A 25,000-nucleotide genomic window follows, 5' to 3' on the forward strand; every position below is an offset into this window, starting at 1 on the left:
GTGTGTGTGTGTGATATATAACGGGAGGCTCTGCGTGTGTGTGATATATAACGGGAGGCTCTGCGTGTGTGTGATATATAACGGGAGGCTCTGCGTGTGTGTGTGATATATAACGGAACGCTCTGCGTGTGATATATAACGGGAGGCTCTGCGTGTGTGATATATAACGGGAGGCTCTGCGTGTGTGATATATAACGGGAGGCTCTGCGTGTGTGATATATACCGGGAGGCTCTGCGTGTGTGTTATATATAACGGGAGGCTCTGTGTGTGTGTGTAATATATAACGGGAGACTCTGCGTGTGTGTGATATATAACGGGAGGCTCTGCGTGTGTGATATATAACGGGAGGCTCTGCGTGTGTGATATATAACGGGAGGCTCTGCGTGTGTGATATATAACGGGAGGCTCTGCGTGTGTGATATATAACGGGAGGCTCTGCGTGTGTGATATATAACGGGAGGCTCTGCGTGTGTGTGATATATAACGGGAGGCTCTGCGTGTGTGATATATAACGGGAGGCTCTGCGTGCGTGTGATATATAACGGGAGGCTCTGCTTGTGTGTGATATATAACGGGAGGCTCTGCGTGCGTGTGATATATAACGGGAGACTGCGTGCGTGTGATATATAACGGGAGGCTCTGCGTGCGTATGATATATAACGGGAGGCTCTGCGTGTGTGATATATAACGGGAGACTGCGTGTGGTATATAACGGAAGGCTCTGCGTGTGTTTGTGTGTGATATATAACGGGAGGCTCTGCGCGTGTGATATATAATGGGAGGCTCTGCGTGTGTGATATATAACGGGAGGCTCTGCGTGTGTTATATAACGGGAGGCTCTGCGTGTGCGTGTGATATATAACGGGAGGCTCTGCGTGTGTGATGTATAACGGGAGGCTCTGCGTGTGTGATATATATAACGGGAGGCTCTGCGTGTGTGATGTATAACGGGAGGCTCTGCGTGTGTGTGATATATAACGGGAGGCTCTGCGTTTGTGTGATATATAACGGGAGGCTCTGCGTGTGTGTGATATATAACGGGCGGCTCTGCGTGTGGGATGTATAACGGTAGGCTCTGCGTGTGTGATATATAACGGGAGGCTCTGCGTGTGATATACAATGGGAGGCTCTGCGTGTGTGTGTGATATATAACGGGAGGCTCTGCGTGTGTTATATATAACGGGAGGCTCTGCGTGTGTGATATATAATGGGAGGCTCTGCGTGTGTGATATAGAACGGGAGGCTCTGCGTGTGTGATGTATAACGGGAGGCTCTGCGTGTGTGATATATAATGGGAGGCTCTGCGTGTGTGATATATAACGGGAGGCTCTGCGTGTGTGATGTATAACGGGAGGCTCTGCGTGTGTGATATAGAACGGGAGGCTCTGCGTGTGTGATGTATAACGGGAGGCTCTGCGTGTGTGATATATAATGGGAGGCTCTGCGTGTGTGATATATAACGGGAGGCTCTGCGTGTGTGATGTATAACGGGAGGCTCTGCGTGTGTGATATATAATGGGAGGCTCTGCGCGTGTGATATATAACGGGAGGCTCTGCGTGTGTGATATATAACGGGAGGCTCTGTGTGCGTGTGATATATAACGGGAGGCTCTGCGTGTGTGTGTGATATAGAACGGGAGGCTCTGCGTGTGTGATATATAACGGGAGGCTCTGCGTGTGTGTGATATATAACGGGAGGCTCTGCGTGTGTGTGATATATAACGGGAGGCTCTGCGTGTGATATATAACGGGAGGCTCTGCGTGTCTGTGATATATAACGGGAGGCTCTGCGTGTGTGATATATAACGGGAGGCTCTGCGTGTGTGTGATATATAACGGGAGGCTCTGCGTGTGTGTGATATATAACGGGAGGCTCTGCGTGTCTGTGATATATAACGGGAGGCTCTGCGTGTGTGTGATATATAACGGGAGGCTCTGCGTGTGTGTGATATATAACGGGAGGCTCTGCGTGTGTGTGATATATAACGGGAGGCTCTGCGTGTGTGTGATATATAATGGGAGGCTCTGCGTGTGTGATATACAATGGGAGGCTCTGCGTGTGTGATATATAATGGGAGGCTCTGCTTGTGTGATATATAACGGGAGGCTCTGTGTGCGTGTGATATATAATGGGAGGGTCTGCGTGTGTGTGTGATATAGAACGGGAGGCTCTGCGTGTGTGATATATAACGGGAGGCTCTGCGTGTGTGATATATAACGGGAGGCTCTGCGTGTGTGTAATATATAATGGGAGGCTCTGCGTGTGTGTGATATATAACGGGAGGCTCTGCGTGTGATATATAACGGGAGGCTCTGCGTGTCTGTGATATATAACGGGAGGCTCTGCGTGTGTGTGATATATAACGGGAGGCTCTGCGTGTGTGTGATATATAACGGGAGGCTCTGCGTGTGTGTGATATATAACGGGAGGCTCTGCGTGTGTGTGATATATAACGGGAGGCTCTGCGTGTGTGATATATAACGGGAGGCTCTGCGTGTGTGTGATATATAACGGGAGGCTCTGCGTGTGTGTGATATATAACGGGAGGCTCTGCGTGTGTGTGATATATAACGGGAGGCTCTGCGTGTGTGTGATATATAACGGGAGGCTCTGCGTGTGTGTGATATATAACGGGAGGCTCTGCGTGTGTGTGATATATAACGGGAGGCTCTGCGTGTGTGTGATATATAACGGGAGGCTCTGCGTGTGTGATATATAACGGGAGGCTCTGCGTGTGTGTGATATATAACGGGAGGCTCTGCGTTTGTGTGATATATAACGGGAGGCTCTGCGTGTGTGTGATATATAACGGGCGGCTCTGCGTGTGGGATGTATAACGGGAGGCTCTGCGTGTGTGATGTATAACGGGAGGCTCTGCGTGTGATATACCATGGGAGGCTCTGCGTGTGTGTGTGTGATATATAACGGGAGGCTCTGCGTGTGTGATATATAACGGGAGGCTCTGCGTGTGTGATATATAATGGGAGGCTCTGCGTGTGTGATATAGAACGGGAGGCTCTGCGTGTGTGATGTATAACGGGAGGCTCTGCGTGTGTGATATATAACGGGAGGCTCTGCGTGTGTGATATATAACGGGAGGCTCTGCGTGTGTGATGTATAACGGGAGGCTCTGCGTGTGTGATGTATAACGGGAGGCTCTGCGTGTGTGATATATAACGGGAGGCTCTGCGTGTGTGATATATAACGGGAGGCTCTGCGCGTGTGATATATAACGGGAGGCTCTGTGTGCGTGTGATATATAACGGGAGGCTCTGCGTGTGTGTGTGATATAGAACGGGAGGCTCTGCGTGTGTGATATATAACGGGAGGCTCTGCGTGTGTGTGATATATAACGGGAGGCTCTGCGTGTGTGTGATATATAACGGGAGGCTCTGCGTGTGTGATATATAACGGGAGGCTCTGCGTGTGTGATATATAATGGGAGGCTCTGCGTGTGTGATATAGAACGGGAGGCTCTGCGTGTGTGATGTATAACGGGAGGCTCTGCGTGTGTGATATATAACGGGAGGCTCTGCGTGTGTGATATATAACGGGAGGCTCTGCGTGTGTGATATATAACGGGAGGCTCTGCGCGTGTGATATATAACGGGAGGCTCTGTGTGCGTGTGATATATAACGGGAGGCTCTGCGTGTGTGTGTGATATAGAACGGGAGGCTCTGCGTGTGTGATATATAACGGGAGGCTCTGCGTGTGTGTGATATATAACGGGAGGCTCTGCGTGTGTGTGATATATAACGGGAGGCTCTGCGTGTGTGATATATAACGGGAGGCTCTGGGTGTGATATATAACGGGAGGCTCTGCGTGTGTGATATATAACGGGAGGCTCTGCGTGTGTGATATATAACGGGAGGCTCTGCGTGTGTGATATATAACGGGAGGTTCTGCGTGTGTGATATATATAACGGGAGGCTCTGCGTGTGTGAGATATGTAACGGGAGGCTCTGCATGTGATATATAACGGGAGGTTCTGCGTGTGTGATATATAACGGGAGGCTCTGCGTGCGTGTGATATACAACGGGAGGCTCTGCGTGTGTGTGATATATAACGGGAGGCTCTGCGTGTGTGTGATATATAACGGGAGGCTCTGCGTGTGTGTGATATATAACGGGAGGCTCTGCGTGTGTGTGTGTGTGTGTGTGTGATATATAACGGGAGGCTCTGCGTGCGTGTGATATATAACGGGAGGCTCTGCGTGTGTGTGTGATATATAACGGGAGGCTCTGCGTGCGTGTGATATATAACGGGAGGCTCTGCGTGTGTGATATATATAATGGGAGGCTCTGCGTGTGTGATATATAACGGGAGGCTCTGCGTGTGTGTGATATATAACGGGAGGCTCTGCGTGTGTGTGATATATAATGGGAGGCTCTGCGTGTGATGTATAACAGGAGGCTCTGCGTGTGTGATATATAACGGGAGGCTCTGCGTGTGTGTGATATATAACGGGAGGCTCTGCGTGTGTGTGATATATAACGGGAGGCTCTGCGTGTGTGTGATATATAACGGGAGGCTCTGCGTGTGTGATATATAACGGCAGGCTCTGCGTGTGTGATGTATAACGGGAGGCTCTGCGTGTGTGATATATAACGGGAGGCTCTGCGTGTGTGTGATATATAACGGGAGGCTCTGCGTGTGTGTGATATATAACGGGAGGCTCTGCGTGTGTGTTATATAACGGGAGGCTCTGCGTGCGTGTGATATATAACGGGAGGCTCTGCGTGTGTGATATATAACGGGAGACTCTGCGTGCGTGTGATATATAACGGGAGGCTCTGCGTGCGTGTGATATATAACGGGAGGCTCTGCGTGTGTGATATATAACAGGAGACTCTGCGTGTGATATATAACGGGAGGCTCTGCGTGTGTGTGTGTGTGTGATATATAACGGGAGGCTCTGCGTGTGCGTGTGATATATAACGGGAGGCTCTGCGTGTGTGATGTATAACGGGAGGCTCTGCGTGTGTGATATATATAACGGGAGGCTCTGCGTGTGTGATATATATAACGGGAGGCTCTGTGTGTGATGTATAACGGGAGGCTCTGCGTGTGTGATGTATAACGGGAGGCTCTGCGTGTGTGATATATATAACGGGAGGCTCTGCGTGTGTGATATATATAACGGGAGGCTCTGCGTGTGATATATAACGGGAGGCTCTGCGTGTGTGTGATATATAACGGGAGGCTCTGCGTGTGTGTGATATATAACGGGAGGCTCTGCGTGTGTGTGATATATAACGGGAGGCTCTGCGTGTGTGTGATAGATAACGGGAGGCTCTGCGTGTGTGTGATATATAACGGGAGGCTCTGCGTGTGTGTGATATATAACGGGAGGCTCTGCGTGTGTGTGTGATATATAACGGGAGGCTCTGCGTGTGTGTGATATATAACGGGAGGCTCTGCGTGTTTGTGATATATAACGGGAGGCTCTGCGTGTGTGTGATATATAACGGGAGGCTCTGCGTGTGTGTGATAGATAACGGGAGGCTCTGCGTGTGTGTGATATATAACGGGAGGCTCTGCGTGTGTGTGATATATAACGGGAGGCTCTGCGTGTGTGTGATATATAACGGGAGGCTCTGCGTGTGTGTGATATATAACGGGAGGCTCTGCGTGTGTGTGATATATAACGGGAGGCTCTGCGTGTGTGATATATAACGGGAGGCTCTGCGTGTGTGTGATATATAACGGGAGGCTCTGCGTTTGTGTGATATATAACGGGAGGCTCTGCGTGTGTGTGATATATAACGGGCGGCTCTGCGTGTGGGATGTATAACGGGAGGCTCTGCGTGTGTGATATATAACGGGAGGCTCTGCGTGTGATATACAATGGGAGGCTCTGCGTGTGTGTGTGATATATAACGGGAGGCTCTGCGTGTGTGATATATAACGGGAGGCTCTGCGTGTGTGATATATAATGGGAGGCTCTGCGTGTGTGATATAGAACGGGAGGCTCTGCGTGTGTGATGTATAACGGGAGGCTCTGCGTGTGTGATATATAATGGGAGGCTCTGCGTGTGTGATATATAACGGGAGGCTCTGCGTGTGTGATGTATAACGGGAGGCTCTGCGTGTGTGATGTATAACGGGAGGCTCTGCGTGTGTGATATATAACGGGAGGCTCTGCGTGTGTGATATATAATGGGAGGCTCTGCGCGTGTGATATATAACGGGAGGCTCTGCGTGTGTGATATATAACGGGAGGCTCTGCGTGCGTGTGATATATAACGGGAGGCTCTGCGTGTGTGTGTGATATAGAACGGGAGGCTCTGCGTGTGTGATATATAACGGGAGGCTCTGCGTGTGTGTGATATATAACGGGAGGCTCTGCGTGTGTGTGTGTGTGATATATAACGGGAGGCTCTGCGTGTGTGTGATATATAACGGGAGGCTCTGCGTGTGTGTGATATATAACGGGAGGCTCTGCGTGTGTGTGATATATAACGGGAGGCTCTGCGTGTTTGTGATATATAACGGGAGGCTCTGCGTGTGTGTGATATATAACGGGAGGCTCTGCGTGTGTGAGATATGTAACGGGAGGCTCTGCGTGTGTGTGATATATAACGGGAGGCTCTGCGTGTGTGATATATAACGGGAGGCTCTGCGTGTGTGTGATATATAACGGGAGGCTCTGCGTGTTTGTGATATATAACGGGAGGCTCTGCGTGTTTGTGATATATAACGGGAGGCTCTGCGTGTGTGTGATATATAACGGGAGGCTCTGCGTGTGTGATATATAACGGGAGGCTCTGCGTGTGTGTGATATATAACGGGAGGCTCTGCGTGTGATATATAACGGGAGGCTCTGCGTGTCTGTGATATATAACGGGAGGCTCTGCGTGTGTGATATATAACGGGAGGCTCTGCGTGTGTGTGTGATATAGAACGGGAGGCTCTGCGTGTGTGATATATAACGGGAGGCTCTGCGTGTGTGTGATATATAACGGGAGGCTCTGCGTGTGTGTGTGATATATAACGGGAGGCTCTGCGTGTGTGTGATATATAACGGGAGGCTCTGCGTGTGTGATATATAATGGGAGGCTCTGCGTGTGTGATATATAACGGGAGGCTCTGCGTGTGTGTGTGATATAGAACGGGAGGCTCTGCGTGTGTGTGATATATAACGGGAGGCTCTGCGTGTGTGATATATAATGGGAGGCTCTGCGTGTGTGATATATAACGGGAGGCTCTGCGTGTGTGTGTGATATAGAACGGGAGGCTCTGCGTGTGTGATATATAACGGGAGGCTCTGCGTGTGTGATATATATAATGGGAGGCTCTGCGTGTGTGATATATAACGGGAGGCTCTGCGTGTGTGATATATAACGGGAGGCTCTGCGTGTGTGATATATATAATGGGAGGCTCTGCGTGTGTGATATATAACGGGAGGCTCTGCGTGTGTGATATATAACGGGAGGCTCTGCGTGTGTGATATATAACGGGAGGCTCTGCGTGTGTGTGATATATAACGGGAGGCTCTGCGTGTGATATATAACGGGAGGCTCTGCGTGTCTGATATATAACGGGAGGCTCTGCGTGTGTGATATATAACGGGAGGCTCTGCCTGTGTGTGATATATAACGGGAGGCTCTGCGTGTGTGTGATATATAACGGGAGGCTCTGCGTGTGTGATATATAACGGGAGGCTCTGCGTGTGTGTGATATATAACGGGAGGCTCTGCGTGTGTGTGATATATAATGGGAGGCTCTGCGTGTGTGATATACAATGGGAGGCTCTGCGTGTGTGATATATAATGGGAGGCTCTGCGTGTGTGTGATATATAACGGGAGGATCTGCGTGTGTGATATATAACGGGAGGCTCTGCGTGTGTGTGATATAGAACGGGAGGCTCTGCGTGTGTGATATAGAACGGGAGGCTCTGCGTGTGTGTGATATATAACGGGAGGCTCTGCGTGTGTGTGATATATAATGGGAGGCTCTGCGTGTGTGATATACAATGGGAGGCTCTGCGTGTGTGATATATAATGGGAGGCTCTGCGTGTGTGTGATATATAATGGGAGGATCTGCGTGTGTGATATATAACGGGAGGCTCTGCGTGTGTGTGATATAGAACGGGAGGCTCTGCGTGTGTGATATAGAACGGGAGGCTCTGCGTGTGTGATATAGAACGGGAGGCTCTGCGTGTGATATGGAACGGGAGGCTCTGCGTGTGTGATATAGAACGGGAGGCTCTGCGTGTGATATATAACGGGAGGCTCTGTGTGTGATATAGAACGGGAGGCTCTGCGTGTGTGATATATAACGGGAGGCTCTGCGTGTGTGTGATATATAACGGGAGGCTCTGCGTGTGTGTGATATATAACGGGAGGCTCTGCGTGTGATATATAACGGGAGGCTCTGCGTGTGATATATAACGGGAGGCTCTGCGTGTGATATATAACGGGAGGCTCTGCGTGTGATATAAAACGGGAGGCTCTACGTGTGTGTGATATAGAACGGGAGGCTCTGCGTGTGTGTGATATAGAACGGGAGGCTCTGCGTGTGTGTGATATAGAACGGGAGGCTCTGCGTGTGATAGAGAACAGGAGGCTCTGTGTGTGATATATAACGGGAGGCTCTGCGTGTGTGATATATAACGGGATTCTCTGCGTGTGTGATATATAATGGGAGGCTCTGCGTGTGTGATATAGAACGGGAGGCTCTGCGTGTGTGATGTATAACGGGAGGCTCTGCGTGTGTGATATATAATGGGAGGCTCTGCGTGTGTGATATATAACGGGAGGCTCTGCGTGTGTGATGTATAACGGGAGGCTCTGCGTGTGTGATGTATAACGGGAGGCTCTGCGTGTGTGATATATAACGGGAGGCTCTGCGTGTGTGATATATAATGGGAGGCTCTGCGCGTGTGATATATAACGGGAGGCTCTGCGTGTGTGATATATAACGGGAGGCTCTGCGTGCGTGTGATATATAACGGGAGGCTCTGCGTGTGTGTGTGATATAGAACGGGAGGCTCTGCGTGTGTGATATATAACGGGAGGCTCTGCGTGTGTGTGATATATAACGGGAGGCTCTGCGTGTGTGTGTGATATAGAACGGGAGGCTCTGCGTGTGTGTGATATATAACGGGAGGCTCTGCGTGTGTGATATATAATGGGAGGCTCTGCGTGTGTGATATATAACGGGAGGCTCTGCGTGTGTGTGTGATATATAACGGGAGGCTCTGCGTGTGTGATATATAACGGGAGGCTCTGCGTGTGTGATATATATAATGGGAGGCTCTGCGTGTGTGATATATAACGGGAGGCTCTGCGTGTGTGATATATAACGGGAGGCTCTGCGTGTGTGTGTGATATAGAACGGGAGGCTCTGCGTGTGTGAGATATGTAACGGGAGGCTCTGCGTGTGTGTGATATATAACGGGAGGCTCTGCGTGTGTGATATATAACGGGAGGCTCTGCGTGTGTGTGATATATAACGGGAGGCTCTGCGTGTTTGTGATATATAACGGGAGGCTCTGCGTGTTTGTGATATATAACGGGAGGCTCTGCGTGTGTGTGATATATAACGGGAGGCTCTGCGTGTGTGATATATAACGGGAGGCTCTGCGTGTGTGTGATATATAACGGGAGGCTCTGCGTGTGATATATAACGGGAGGCTCTGCGTGTCTGTGATATATAACGGGAGGCTCTGCGTGTGTGATATATAACGGGAGGCTCTGCGTGTGTGTGTGATATAGAACGGGAGGCTCTGCGTGTGTGATATATAACGGGAGGCTCTGCGTGTGTGTGATATATAACGGGAGGCTCTGCGTGTGTGTGTGATATATAACGGGAGGCTCTGCGTGTGTGTGATATATAACGGGAGGCTCTGCGTGTGTGATATATAATGGGAGGCTCTGCGTGTGTGATATATAACGGGAGGCTCTGCGTGTGTGTGTGATATAGAACGGGAGGCTCTGCGTGTGTGTGATATATAACGGGAGGCTCTGCGTGTGTGATATATAATGGGAGGCTCTGCGTGTGTGATATATAACGGGAGGCTCTGCGTGTGTGTGTGATATAGAACGGGAGGCTCTGCGTTTGTGATATATAACGGGAGGCTCTGCGTGTGATATAAAACGGGAGGCTCTACGTGTGTGTGATATAGAACGGGAGGCTCTGCGTGTGTGTGATATAGAACGGGAGGCTCTGCGTGTGTGTGATATAGAACGGGAGGCTCTGCGTGTGATAGAGAACAGGAGGCTCTGTGTGTGATATATAACGGGAGGCTCTGCGTGTGTGATATATAACGGGAGGCTCTGCGTGTGTGATATATAATGGGAGGCTCTGCGTGTGTGATATAGAACGGGAGGCTCTGCGTGTGTGATGTATAACGGGAGGCTCTGCGTGTGTGATATATAATGGGAGGCTCTGCGTGTGTGATATATAACGGGAGGCTCTGCGTGTGTGTGATATATAACGGGAGGCTCTGCGTGTGTGATATATAACGGGAGGCTCTGCGTGTGTGTGATATATAACGGGAGGCTCTGCGTGTGTGTGATATATAATGGGAGGCTCTGCGTGTGTGATATACAATGGGAGGCTCTGCGTGTGTGATATATAATGGGAGGCTCTGCGTGTGTGTGATATATAACGGGAGGATCTGCGTGTGTGATATATAACGGGAGGCTCTGCGTGTGTGTGATATAGAACGGGAGGCTCTGCGTGTGTGATATAGAACGGGAGGCTCTGCGTGTGTGTGATATATAACGGGAGGCTCTGCGTGTGTGTGATATATAATGGGAGGCTCTGCGTGTGTGATATACAATGGGAGGCTCTGCGTGTGTGATATATAATGGGAGGCTCTGCGTGTGTGTGATATATAATGGGAGGATCTGCGTGTGTGATATATAACGGGAGGCTCTGCGTGTGTGTAATATAGAACGGGAGGCTCTGCGTGTGTGATATAGAACGGGAGGCTCTGCGTGTGTGATATAGAACGGGAGGCTCTGCGTGTGATATGGAACGGGAGGCTCTGCGTGTGTGATATAGAACGGGAGGCTCTGCGTGTGATATATAACGGGAGGCTCTGTGTGTGATATAGAACGGGAGGCTCTGCGTGTGTGATATATAACGGGAGGCTCTGCGTGTGTGTGATATATAACGGGAGGCTCTGCGTGTGTGTGATATATAACGGGAGGCTCTGCGTGTGATATATAACGGGAGGCTCTGCGTGTGATATATAACGGGAGGCTCTGCGTGTGATATATAACGGGAGGCTCTGCGTGTGATATAAAACGGGAGGCTCTACGTGTGTGTGATATAGAACGGGAGGCTCTGTGTGTGTGTGATATAGAACTGGAGGCTCTGCGTGTGTGTGATATAGAACGGGAGGCTCTGCGTGTGATAGAGAACAGGAGGCTCTGTGTGTGATATATAACGGGAGGCTCTGCGTGTGTGATATAAAACGGGAGGCTCTACGTGTGTGTGATATAGAACGGGAGGCTCTGCGTGTGTGTGATATATAACGGGAGGCTCTGCGTGTGATATAGAACGGGAGGCTCTGCGTGTGTGTGATATATAACGGGAGGCTCTGCGTGTGTGTGATATATAATGGGAGGCTCTGCGTGTGTGATATACAATGGGAGGCTCTGCGTGTGTGATATATAATGGGAGGCTCTGCGTGTGTGTGATATATAACGGGAGATTCTGCGTGTGTGATATATAACGGGAGGCTCTGCGTGTGTGTGATATAGAACGGGAGGCTCTGCGTGTGTGATATAGAACGGGAGGCTCTGCGTGTGTGATATAGAACGGGAGGCTCTGCGTGTGATATGGAACGGGAGGCTCTGCGTGTGTGATATAGAACGGGAGGCTCTGCGTGTGATATATAACGGGAGGCTCTGTGTGTGATATAGAACGGGAGGCTCTGCGTGTGTGATATATAACGGGAGGCTCTGCGTGTGTGATATATAACGGGAGGCTCTGCGTGTGTGATATATAACGGGAGGCTCTGCGTGTGTGTGATATATAACGGGAGGCTCTGCGTGTGATATATAACGGGAGGCTCTGCGTGTGATATATAACGGGAGGCTCTGCGTGTGATATATAACGGGAGGCTCTGTGTGTGTGATATATAACGGGAGGCTCTGCGTGTGTGATATATAACGGGAGGCTCTGCGTGTGTGATATATAACGGGAGGCTCTGCGTGTGTGATATATAACGGGAGGCTCTGCGTGTGTGATATATAACGGGAGGCTCTGCGTGTGTGATGTATAACGGGAGGCTCTGCGTGTGTGATATATAACGGGAGGCTCTGCGTGTGTGATATATAACGGGAGGCTCTGCGTGTGTGATATATAACGGGAGGCTCTGCGTGTGTGATATATAACGGGAGGCTCTGCGTGTGTGTGATATAGAACGGGAGGCTCTGCGTGTGTGATATATAACGGGAGGCTCTGCGTGTGTGATATATAACGGGAGGCTCTGCGTGTGTGATATATAACGGGAGGCTCTGTGTGCGTGTGATATATAACGGGAGGCTCTGCGTGTGTGTGATATAGAACGGGAGGCTCTGCGTGTGTGATATAGAACGGGAGGCTCTGCGTGTGATAGAGAACAGGAGGCTCTGCGTGTGTGTGATATATAACGGGAGGCTCTGCGTGTGATAGAGAACGGGAGGCTCTGCGTGTGTGGCGCAGGACGGGTGGGGGCCGCTGCGCTTGGCGGGGGCGCTGCGCGTGGCGCAGGACGGGGTGGGGGGGGGCGCTGCGTGTGGCGCAGGACGGGGTGAGGGGGGGGGGCGCTGCGTGTGGCGCAGGACGGGGTGGGGTGGGGGGGCGCTGCGTGTGGCGCAGGACGGGGTGGGGGGGCGCTGCGTGTGGCGCAGGACGGGGTGGGGGGGGGGGGGCGCTGCGTGTGGCGCAGGACGGGGTGGGGGGGGGGGCGCTGCGTGTGGCGCAGGACGGGGTGGGGTGGGGGGCGCTGCGTGTGGCGCAGGACGGGGTGGGGTGGGGGGGCGAGGCGTGTGGCGCAGGACGGGGTGGGGGGGGGGGGCGCTGCGTGTGGCGCAGGACGGGGTGGGGGGGGGGGGCGCTGCGTGTGGCGCAGGACGGGGTGGGGTGGGGGGCGCTGCGTGTGGCGCAGGACGGGGTGGGGTGGGGGGCGCTGCGTGTGGCGCAGGACGGGGTGGGGGGGGGGGGCGCTGCGTGTGGCGCAGGACGGGGTGGGGGGGGGGGGCGCTGCGTGTGGCGCAGGACGGGGTGGGGGGGGGGGGCGCTGCGTGTGGCGCAGGACGGGGTGGGGGGGGGGGGCGCTGCGTGTGGCGCAGGACGGGGTGGGGTGGGGGGCGCTGCGTGTGGCGCAGGACGGGGTGGGGTGGGGGGCGCTGCGTGTGGCGCAGGACGGGGTGGGGTGGGGGGCGCTGCGTGTGGCGCAGGACGGGGTGGGGGGGGGGTGCTGCTCATGTAATAATATGATGATGTGTTTCCCACAGAATCACTAATCTAAAGTATTGGGGTCGCTGCGAGCCCATCACTTCCAAGACCCTGCAGCTGCTGAACGACCTCTCCATTGGATATCCTGAGCCAGGCACAGGGGAACTCTGTTTTTGGAGGGTGGGGGTGTAGATTAGTACTACGGGAAAAAAATATTAGTATAATGTTAATAACCCCCCTGCACGTACAGCAGTGTCAGGATGTGTGTTAGGAGGTAGGGGGTGTTAGTATACTCTGTGCTTGTCCTTAACCCCCCGCACGTACAGCAGTGTCAGGATGTGTGTTAGGAGTAGGGGTGTTAGTATACTCTGTGCTTGTCCTTAACCCCCCGCACGTACAGCAGTGTCAGGATGTGTGTTAGGAGGTAGGGGGTGTTAGTATACTCTGTGCTTGTCCTTAACCCCCCGCACATACAGCAGTGTCAGGATGTGTGTTAGGAGGTAGGGGGTGTTAGTATACTCTGTGCTTGTCCTTAACCCCCCGCACGTACAGCAGTGTCAGGATGTGTGTTAGGAGGTAGGGGGTGTTAGTATACTCTGTGCTTGTCCTTAACCCCCCGCACGTACAGCAGTGTCAGGATGTGTGTTAGGAGGTAGGGGGTGTTAGTATACTCTGTGCTTGTCCTTAACCCCCCGCACGTACAGCAGTGTCAGGATGTGTGTTAGGAGGTAGGGGGTGTTAGTATACTCTGTGCTTGTCCTTAACCCCCTGCACGTACAGCAGTGTCAGGATGTGTGTTAGGAGGTAGGGGGTGTTAGTATACTCTGTGCTTGTCCTTAACCCCCCGCACGTACAGCAGTGTCAGGATGTGTGTTAGGAGGTAGGGGGTGTTAGTATACTCTGTGCTTGTCCTTAACACCCCCGCACGTACAGCAGTGTCAGGATGTGTGTTAGGAGGTAGGGGGTGTTAGTATATTCTGTGCTTGTCCTTAACCCCCCGCACGTACAGCAGTGTCAGGATGTGTGTTAGGAGGTAGGGGGTGTTAGTATATTCTGTGCTTGTCCTTAACCCCCCGCACGTACAGCAGTGTCAGGATGTGTGTTAGGAGGTAGGGGGTGTTAGTATACTCTGTGCTTGTCCTTAACCCCCCGCACATACAGCAGTGTCAGGATGTGTGTTAGGAGGTAGGGGGTGTTAGTATACTCTGTGCTTGTCCTTAACCCCCCGCACGTACAGCAGTGTCAGGATGTGTGTTAGGAGGTAGGGGGTGTTAGTATACTCTGTGCTTGTCCTTAACCCCCCGCACGTACAGCAGTGTCAGGATGTGTGTTAGGAGGTAGGGGGTGTTAGTATACTCTGTGCTTGTCCTTAACCCCCTGCACGTACAGCAGTGTCAGGATGTGTGTTAGGAGGTAGGGGGTGTTAGTATACTCTGTGCTTGTCCTTAACCCCCCGCACGTACAGCAGTGTCAGGATGTGTGTTAGGAGGTAGGGGGTGTTAGTATACTCTGTGCTTGTCCTTAACACCCCCGCACGTACAGCAGTGTCAGGATGTGTGTTAGGAGGTAGGGGGTGTTAGTATATTCTGTGCTTGTCCTTAACCCCCCGCACGTACAGCAGTGTCAGGATGTGTGTTAGGAGGTAGGGGGTGTTAGTATATTCTGTGCTTGTCCTTAACCCCCCGCACGTACAGCAGTGTCAGGATGTGTGTTAGGAGGTAGGGGGTGTTAGTATACTCTGTGCTTGTCCTTAACCCCCCGCACATACAGCAGTGTCAGGATGTGTGTTAGGAGGTAGGGGGTGTTAGTATACTCTGTGCTTGTCCTTAACCCCCCGCACGTACAGCAGTGTCAGGATGTGTGTTAGGAGGTAGGGGGTGTTAGTATACTCTGTGCTTGTCCTTAACCCCCCGCACGTACAGCAGTGTCAGGATGTGTGTTAGGAGGTAGGGGGTGTTAGTATACTCTGTGCTTGTCCTTAACCCCCCGCACATACAGCAGTGTCAGGATGTGTGTTAGGAGGTAGGGGGTGTTAGTATACTCTGTGCTTGTCCTTAACACCCCCGCACGTACAGCAGTGTCAGGATGTGTGTTAGGAGGTAGGGGGTGTTAGTATACTCTGTGCTTGTCCTTAACCCCCCGCACATACAGCAGTGTCAGGATGTGTGTTAGGAGGTAGGGGGTGTTAGTATACTCTGTGCTTGTCCTTAACACCCCCGCACATACAGCAGTGTCAGGATGTGTGTTAGGAGGTAGGGGGTGTTAGTATACTCTGTGCTTGTCCTTAACCCCCCGCACATACAGCAGTGTCAGGATGTGTGTTAGGAGGTAGGGGGTGTTAGTATACTCTGTGCTTGTCCTTAACACCCCCGCACGTACAGCAGTGTCGGGATGTGTGTTAGGAGGTAGGGGGTGTTAGTATACACTGTGCTTGTCCTTAACCCCCCGCACATACAGCAGTGTCAGGATGTGTGTTAGGAGGTAGGGGGTGTTAGTATACTCTGTGCTTGTCCTTAACCCCCCGCACGTACAGCAGTGTCAGGATGTGTGTTAGGAGGTAGGGGGTGTTAGTATACTCTGTGCTTGTCCTTAACCCCCCGCACATACAGCAGTGTCAGGATGTGTGTTAGGAGGTAGGGGGTGTTAGTATACTCTGTGCTTGTCCTTAACCCCCCGCACGTACAGCAGTGTCAGGATGTGTGTTAGGAGGTAGGGGGTGTTAGTATACTCTGTGCTTGTCCTTAACCCCCCGCACGTACAGCTGTGTCGGGATGTGTGTTAGGAGGTAGGGGGTGTTAGTATACTCTGTGCTTGTCCTTAACCCCCCGCACGTACAGCAGTGTCAGGATGTGTGTTAGGATGTAGTGGTGTTAGTATACTCTGTGCTTGTCCTTAACCCCCCGCACGTACAGCAGTGTCAGGATGTGTGTTAGGAGGTAGGGGGTGTTAGTATACTCTGTGCTTGTCCTTAACCCCCCGCACGTACAGCAGTGTCAGGATGTGTGTTAGGAGGTAGGGGGTGTTAGTATACTCTGTGCTTGTCCTTAACCCCCCGCACGTACAGGAGTGTCAGGATGTGTGTTAGGAGGTAGGGGGTGTTAGTATACTCTGTGCTTGTCCTTAACCCCCCGCACGTACAGCAGTGTCAGGATGTGTGTTAGGAGGTAGGGGGTGTTAGTATACTCTGTGCTTGTCCTTAACCCCCCGCACGTACAGCAGTGTCAGGATGTGTGTTAGGAGGTAGGGGGTGTTGGTATACTCTGTGCTTGTCCTTAACCCCCCGCACGTACAGCAGTGTCAGGATGTGTGTTAGGAGGTAGGGGGTGTTGGTATACTCTGTGCTTGTCCTTAACCCCCCGCACGTACAGCAGTGTCAGGAAGCTGGTGAAGCTCAGCGCTGTGCAGTTCATGTTGAACAACCACACGGTGAGTATCAGATCCATATACAGAGCGAGCTCTTCTTAGCCCTCGTCAGTGTGCGTGTGTTGTGAGTCTGAGATCTGCTCCCTGACCATTGAATAGTGTGTTGTAATGTTTTACAGCGTGAGCTCTTCCTGATTATCACACAGTGTGTCAATGTTGTGACATTGTGGTATAGTGCGAGTTCTTCTCATTAAACGTTGAACAGTGACTGTGGTGTGAGGCGTTCCCTCTGATCATTGAGCTGTGCGTGTGGTGTTAGTCTGAGGTCTTCTTGCTGAACATTGAGCAGTGGGTGCTGTTAGTGTGAGCATTTCACCTTACTGATTATCACACACTGTGTTGTGACATTGTGGTATAGCCGTGTGTGTTGTTAGATCTTCTTGATGATTACGCTTTGTGCTTTACAAAGAGTTATTTCCCTGATCATTGAGCAGTGTGTGTGTGTGTGACAGAATGAGGTCTTCTCCCTGATCATTGAACAGTGTGTGTGTTGTGTTACAGAATGAGGTATTCTCCCTGATCATTGAGGTGTGTGTGTGTGTGTGTGTGTTGTTACAGAATGAGGTCTTCTCCCTGATCATTGAGCAGTGTGTGTGTGTTACAGAATGAGGTCTTCTCCCTGATCATTGATCTGTGTGTGTGTGTGTGTGTGTGTTACAGAATGAGGTCTTCTCCCTGATAATTGATCTGTGTGTGTGTGTGTGTTACAGAATGAGGTCTTCTCCCTGATAATTGATCTGTGTGTGTGTGTGTGTTACAGAATGAGGTCTTCTCCCTGATCATTGAGCAGTGTGTGTGTTGTGTTGCAGAATGAGGTCTTCTCCCTGATCATTGATCTGTGTTTGTGTGTGTGTGTGTGTGTGTGTGTGTGTTGTGTTACAGAATGAGGTCTTCTCCCTGATAATTGATCTGTGTGTGTGTTGTGTTGCAGAATGAGGTCTTCTCCCTGATCATTGATCTGTGTGTGTGTTGTGTTGCAGAATGAGGTCTTCTCCCTGATCATTGATCTGTGTGTGTGTTGTGTTGCAGAGTGAGCACTTCTCCTTCCTGGGCATTAACAGCCAGTCCAACCTATCAGACATGCGCTGCAGGACAACCTTCTACACTGCACTGGGGCGCCTCCTCATGGTGGATCTAGGTACTGTGAGGGTTGCATTGTGTTGGGGAATAGAAGCTGGGGTTATATCTAGGTACTCGTAGTGTAATACAGAGGCTGTATCTATATACTCTTCCCCTCGTTATCTCTCGTTAGGCGAGGACGAGGAGCAGTTCTCTCAGTTCATGCTGCCTCTCACTGCTGCCTTTGAGTCAATGGCCCAAATGTTCAACACCAACAACTTCAATGAGCAGGACGCTAAGGTAAGGACCGGGGGGCTCGTTCTGGAAACAGGAAACAGGATGGCGACTCCGTCCTACAAACTGAGGCACAGACCAGAGAAACGTAATCTTGTATAAATGGGATACACGATGACAACTCTGTCCTGCAAACTCTTCTCTCATTCAGGATACAATGTCTCCTATACTGGGACTGTGCAGCCAGTGCTGAGCTGGCCACGGACCTGGTGTATATTTTGGAGGAGAAGGGTTGGGGGAGTGTGGGACACCTGGGAGCCGCTGTGTGACATTCTGTTCCTCCCCAGAGAAGCCTGGTTGGGTTGGTGCGGGATCTGCGAGGGATCGCGTTCGCATTCAATGCTAAGAGCAGCTTCATGATGCTGTTTGACTGGATGTATCCTGAGATGGGAGGGGGACGCTGGGTATGGGAGGGGGACGCTGGGTATGGGAGGGGGACGGTGGGTATGGGAGGGGGACGGTGGGTATGGGAGGGGGACGGTGGGTACGGGAGAGTGGGGAGACTGGAGGGGAAGGGAGACCTGGGAAGGAGGATGGCTGTTCAGCTCCATGAGTGAATGTATCCTGAGAAGGGGAGAGGCTGACCCTGAGAAGGTGGGGGAGCATTGTGGTTATAGGAGGGAGACTGAAGGGAAAGGAAGACAGACAAGGAAGCATCACAATGCGGTTTTAGGGGGGTCAATCCTGAGATGAGGGGAGACCCCAAGCTTGGGAGAGGGTTATGTGAGCGAGGGGAGACTAGGGAGTATTATGATAGTGTTCAAGTGGATGTGTCCTAAGTTTACAGTAGTGTGGAGAGACTTAAAAAGAGGGATTGTGAGGGGAGAACTAAACCTTTTGTTGGTGTCAAACGCAGAAAGAGCTATAAGATGGACCCAACAGAAATACTACGAAAAAAGTAATAAAGCTGATAGAATGCTTGCACGCAAATTAAAGCAAAAACAAGGTAAAGCTAAAATTCACAACATCCACACTAAAAATGGCTCAGTATCCCACAATCCCAAAATTATAAACGATGCATTTAAAGACTATTACACATCCCTATACAACCTACCAGGCCCAATGGGAGACTCGGCTAAAAACAAAAGAGCAATAAAGATTCGAAATTACCTAGCAGAATGCCGACTCCCCATCCTAGATCCGAACGATATCATAAACCTCGAAAAACTATAGAGACCCTGGAAATTATGGACGCCATAAAATCCCTGAAAATTGGGAAGGCCCCTGGTCCGGATGGATTTTCTAATCTTTATTACAAGAAATATTCCACAATGCTCCTCCCATTTCTTACCAAAGTATTTAATGAGATGCTACTAGGCCTTCCCCCTCCTAGGGATATGCTTCGCGCTACCACAGTGGTAATCCCAAAAGAGGGGAAAGATCCTCTGCTGTGCTCTAACTACAGACCTATCTCATTGTTAAATACTGATCTGAAACTTTATGCAAAGATCTTAGCCAACAGATTAAATAATATCCTCCCTAAACTGGTTCATCCGGACCAGGTGGGGTTTGTTCTGGGCAGACAAGCCCTTGACAACACTAGGAGGACAGTGTATCTAATACACGTAGCAGAAAACACAAAGTGCCCATCTATTACTCTCTTTAGACGCAGAAAAAGCGTTCGATCGATTAGACTGGCAGTTTGTCAGCTACGCTTTCGCAGATGGGATTCACAGCTAAAATACTAAACAGCATAAACACTCTATACTCCACACCAACGGCCATGGTGAGGACGAACAACTCCTTATCTGATCCCTTTTCAATATCAAAGGGAACTAGACAGGGTTGTCCACTCTCACCTCTGTTGTTTGCCTTAGCCATAGAACCATTAGCATGCCGGATAAGGATGAACCCCAATATTGCGGGTATTCCTGTTGGTCAGGAAGAATTCAAAATAGCTCTTTTTGCGGATGATATACTATTGACGCTCTCATAACCTCTTACATCCCTCCCTAACCTTTTTCATGACCTGTCAGAATTTGGCTCCCTTTCAGGTTATAAAATTAATCATTCCAAATCCATGGCCCTTAGCTTAAATCTCCCTAAAGAATTAGTAAAATTACTCCAACTAAATTTCGACTTTAAATGGAATTCGAACCATATTAAATATCTAGGGGTCCAATTAACAAAAGATTACTCGACTTTATACAACGCAAATTTTAAACCCTTTTTCGTCCAGATAGCTAAGGATTTAACCACTTGGAATCCATATATAATATCCTGGTTTGGGAGAATAACCACCATTAAAATGAATATTCTACCCAGACTCCTCTATCTCTTCCAAACTCTTCCGGTTAAAATCTGTCAGAAAGACCTAAACAATATACAGAAGAAAATTTTGAAGTTTGTCTGGCAAAATAGGCGACCCAGAGTTCGTAGAGATATTCTTTATAAATCCAAATCAGAAGGAGGCTTAGCTCTCCCGAACTTACAAAACTATTATAGAGCCACACAGTTAGGGCAACTCATTAGCTGGCATTCAAACCCAACCGAGAGGAGGTGGGTCGAGATAGAGGACCTGATTTGTTCCCCATGTAAAATAAAAAATCTCCTCTGGCTCAACAAAAAGTCTAGACCACCTGAGACCTACAAGAACCCGGTGATATCCTTTGCCTGTAATCTCTGGGACTCCCTCAAAACCAAGTTCCAACTAACCGATTCCCCTTCCCTTATGCAACCACTATTCTCGGACCCCTCCCTTCCTTTTTACTCAGGAAACCCGCACTCCCATACCTGGATTCAAAAAGGACTCACAAGAGTCAAGGATATCCTCACCCAAGGGAAAGTCCCCCCATTCGCTTCGCTACAAACAAACCACGATATCCCCTCCTCCGAATTCTTCAGATTTCTCCAGGTTAGGCACTATATCCAATCAGTCTACAAGCCAGGTCAACACCATGCTTTGACTTTGTTTGAGGACTGGTGTCTACACCAACCCCACACAAAGGGCATCATCTCCAGAATATATCACAGTTTAACCTCTACCAAGAACAACCAAACCCCCGATAACTATATGGTATCCTGGGAAAAGGATCTTGACGTCTGTATAGATCTCGATACCTGGACAGACATCTGGGAAGCTGCTTCCAAAAACTCATCATGCATTATAATTAAGGAGAATATTTACAAGTTAATATTTAGATGGTATATGACTCCTGCCAGGTTGCACTCTTTTCTCCCAGGCATTTTCCCTCTGTGCTGGCGCGGTTGTGGTGAACTGGGGAATATACTGCACATATTCTGGTCATGCCCCAAAATCCAACAAACATGGACGGAAGTGTTCACCCTAATACACAAGATACTAGAAATCTCTGTCCCTCACGACCCAGTATATATATTGCTAGGAAAACCAATGGCCAATATCTCCAAAAAAAAAGCTAGAGTAATATCCCAAATCTTAAACGCTACACGGTGTACAATTGCCAAAAATTGGAAACAACTGCCCCCCCCCCATCCTTAAATCAAATAAACAACAACATTTGGCATATAGTCTATATGGAAAAACTCTCAGCCTATCTGAACGGCTCTACCTCGCAATTCTCTGATATTTGGGCTCCTTGGTTCCGCCATGCAGGTATATCCCCATATATAGACTAGAATACTTTGAACAGAGTGATACATGTGGTATTTAAATTGTCGAATACAGTGCGATATTGGTACAAATGCTGCCCCTTCCCCCCCTCCCCCGTTCTCCCTCCTCTCTATTGTTCCACAACCAGTTTATTTGTATTACTGTATCCCCTTTTCCTTTTGTGTAGTATGTTGTGTTTACCTCATTTTGTATGTTTGAAAATGCTCAATAAAAACTTAAGTAATAAAAAAAAAAAAAAAAAGAGGGATTGTGGATATGGAGGAGAGACTGGCCCTGTAAGGGGGATGGAGGTCCTGAGGAGAGTGAGGATTAAAGTGAGTGCATCCGGGGGGGAGGGGTAAAAGTAGGGTCTGGATGGGAGAACTGGCTCCATGTCAGTCTTTAGCACGCCTCAGATACCCGTCTTACATGCCCATCCTGCAGAGGGCGCTGGAGCTATGGTTTCATGATCCAGCCTGCACTACCCCCATCCTCAAACTCATGGCAGAGCTGGTGCACAACAGGTGAGGCTGCGGTGTGTGACCTTGGGTGACCCTCTGCTGTCCCTTTCTCTCCCCTTTCTTTTCCCGTCTTCTTTATCCCTCTTTTCTTTCCCTCTCTCTCTATTCTCTCGCCCCTCTCCTCATGCTGTCTCTTTCCCTCTCTTTATTCTCTCACCTCCTCTCCTCATGCTGTCTCTTTCCCTCTCTCTCTTTATTCTCTCGCCCCCTCTCCTCATGCTGTCTCTTTCCCTCTCTTTATTCTCTCACCCCTCTCCTCATGCTGTCTCTTTCCCTCTCTTTATTCTCTCACCCCTCTCCTCATGCTGTCTCTTTCCCTCTCTCTCTTTATTCTCTCGCCCCCTCTCCTCATGCTGTCTCTTTCCCTCTCTCTCTTTATTCTCTCACCCCCTCTCCTCATGCTGTCTCTTTCCCTCTCTCTCTTTATTCTCTCGCCCCCTCTCCTCATGCTGTCTCTTTCCCTCTCTTTATTCTCTCGCCCCCTCTCCTCATGCTGTCTCTTTCCCTCTCTTTAATCTCTCGCCCCCTCTCCTCATGCTGTCTCTTTCCCTCTCTCTCTTTATTCTCTCACCCCCTCTCCTCATGCTGTCTCTTTCCCTCTCTTTATTCTCTCGCCCCCTCTCCTCATGCTGTCTCTTTCCCTCTCTTTATTCTCTCACCCCTCTCCTCATGCTGTCTCTTTCCCTCTCTTTATTCTCTCGCCCCCTCTCCTCATGCTGTCTCTTTCCCTCTCTTTATTCTCTCGCCCCCTCTCCTCATGCTGTCTCTTTCCCTCTCTTTATTCTCTCGCCCCCTCTCCTCATGCTGTCTCTTTCCCGCAGGTCCCAGCGGTTGCAGTTTGACGTCTCGTCTCCTAACGGGATCCTCCTCTTCCGAGAGACCAGTAAAATGATCACAACTTACGGTGCATAAATACCTCCTCCCGCCCCCTACTACGTCCTGCTGCTCCCAATACCTCCTCCCGCCCCCTACTATGTCCTGCTGCTCCCAATACCTCCTGACACTAATACCCCCTCCTGCTCTGCCCGGTGTGCCAGCCTGGTTCTGACCTCTGACCTGGTTCTCTCCCTCAAATAATTGGATGCTGACTCTTCTGGTTCTCCCCCTCGACTAACATGATCCTGGCCCTGGGGAGCTCGGTGTGTGTGGTGTGTGTGGTGTGTGTATCAGTCTCTGGTTCTCCCCCTCAGGTAACAGGATCCTGACCCTAGGGAACTGTGTGTGTGGTGTGTGTATCAGTCTCTGGTTCTCCCCCTCAGGTAACAGGATCCTGACCCTGGGGAACTGTGTGTGTGGTGTGTGTGGTTTGTGTATCAGTCTCTGGTTCTCCCCCTCAGGTAACAGGATCCTGACCCTGGGGAACTGTGTGTGTGGTGTGTGTGGTGTGTGGTGTATGTGGTGTGTGTATCAGTCTCTGGTTCTCCCCCTCAGGTAACAGGATCCTGACCCTGGGGGAGTTCGGTGTGTGGTGTGTGTGGTGTGTGTATCAGTCTCTGGTTCTCCCCCCTCAGGTAACAGGATCCTGACCCTGGGGGAGTTCGGTGTGTGGTGTATGTGGTGTGTGTATCAGTCTCTGGTTCTCCCCCTCAGGTAACAGGATCCTGACCCTGGGGGAGCTCGGTGTGTGGTGTGTGTTGTGTGTGTATCAGTCTCTGGTTCTCCCCCTCAGGTAACAGGATCCTGACCCTGGGGGAGCTCCCGAAGGAGCAGCTGTACGTGTTGAAGTTGAAGGGAATCTCGATCTGCTTCTCGGTACTGAAAGCCGCGCTGAGCGGGAGCTACGTCAACTTCGGGGTGTTCCGTCTGTACGGGGATGAAGCTCTAGATAACGCCCTGCAGACCTTCGTCAAACTGCTGCTGTCTGTCCCGCACAGCGACCTGCTGGTAACGTGTATATACACACTTATGCACATCCTGTATAGCAGGTGTAACACTGTTTATTTGTATGTGTGTGTACTTGTGTTACAGCAAGCATGTCAAACTCAAAGGCCAACACGGGCCAAATAAACCAGGTTTAAGTTTAGGTGGGCCGCAAAAACCAAAAACTTCAATTTTCATAGAAACGTAGGTTTATTTTGAAAAGTACAGTATAAAAAAAACGATAAAATTAATGTTTTCTTCCTGACACTTGGCATCTCCAATTCTCTCTCTCCCTCTCCGACTCTCTCCCTCCCTCTCTCTGACTGACTCCCTCCCTCGCTCTGACTGACTCCCTCCCTCTCCGACTCTCTCCCTCCCTCTCTCTGACTGACTCCCTCCCTCTCTCTGACTGACTCCCTCCCTCTCTCTGACTGACTCCCTCACTCCCTCTCTCTGACTGACTCCCTCACTCCCTCTCTCTGACTGACTCCCTCACTCCCTCTCTCTGACTGACTCCCTCACTCCCTCTCTCTGACTGACTCCCTCACTCCCTCTCTCTGACTGACTCTCTCCCTCTCTCTGACTGACTCTCTCCCTCTCTCTGGCTGACTCTCTCTCTCTCTGACTGACTGACTCTCTCTCTGACTCTCGCTCTCTGACTGACTCTCTCTCTCTCTCTCTGACTGACTCTCTCTCTCTCTCTGACTGACTCCCTCACTCCCTCTCTCTGACTGACTCCCTCACTCCCTCTCTCTGACTGACTCCCTCACTCCCTCTCTCTGACTGACTCCCTCACTCCCTCTCTCTGACTGACTCTCTCTCTCTGGCTGACTCTCTCTCTCTCTCTGACTGACTGACTGACTCTC

General features: G+C 50.5%; 1 protein-coding gene across 2 annotated transcripts in view; it reads left to right on the top strand.

The window, feature by feature from the left end:
• Nucleotides 1-25,000, top strand: part of XPO7 (exportin 7) — a 69,926-nt gene that overhangs the window by 30,820 nt on the left and 14,106 nt on the right. For both annotated transcript variants that reach the window (XM_075601431.1, XM_075601432.1), the window contains exons 16-23: nt 13,466-13,546; nt 16,769-16,832; nt 17,859-17,967; nt 18,082-18,188; nt 18,470-18,558; nt 22,170-22,277; nt 23,096-23,178; nt 23,944-24,158. In XM_075601431.1, coding sequence (XP_075457546.1) covers nt 13,466-13,546; nt 16,769-16,832; nt 17,859-17,967; nt 18,082-18,188; nt 18,470-18,558; nt 22,170-22,277; nt 23,096-23,178; nt 23,944-24,158 — 856 coding nt within the window. The remainder of the gene's footprint in view (nt 1-13,465; nt 13,547-16,768; nt 16,833-17,858; nt 17,968-18,081; nt 18,189-18,469; nt 18,559-22,169; nt 22,278-23,095; nt 23,179-23,943; nt 24,159-25,000) is intronic.

The sequence above is a fragment of the Ascaphus truei genome, chromosome 5 (assembly GCF_040206685.1).
Source record: "Ascaphus truei isolate aAscTru1 chromosome 5, aAscTru1.hap1, whole genome shotgun sequence".
In the NCBI taxonomy this organism is placed as follows: Eukaryota; Metazoa; Chordata; class Amphibia; order Anura; family Ascaphidae; genus Ascaphus; species Ascaphus truei.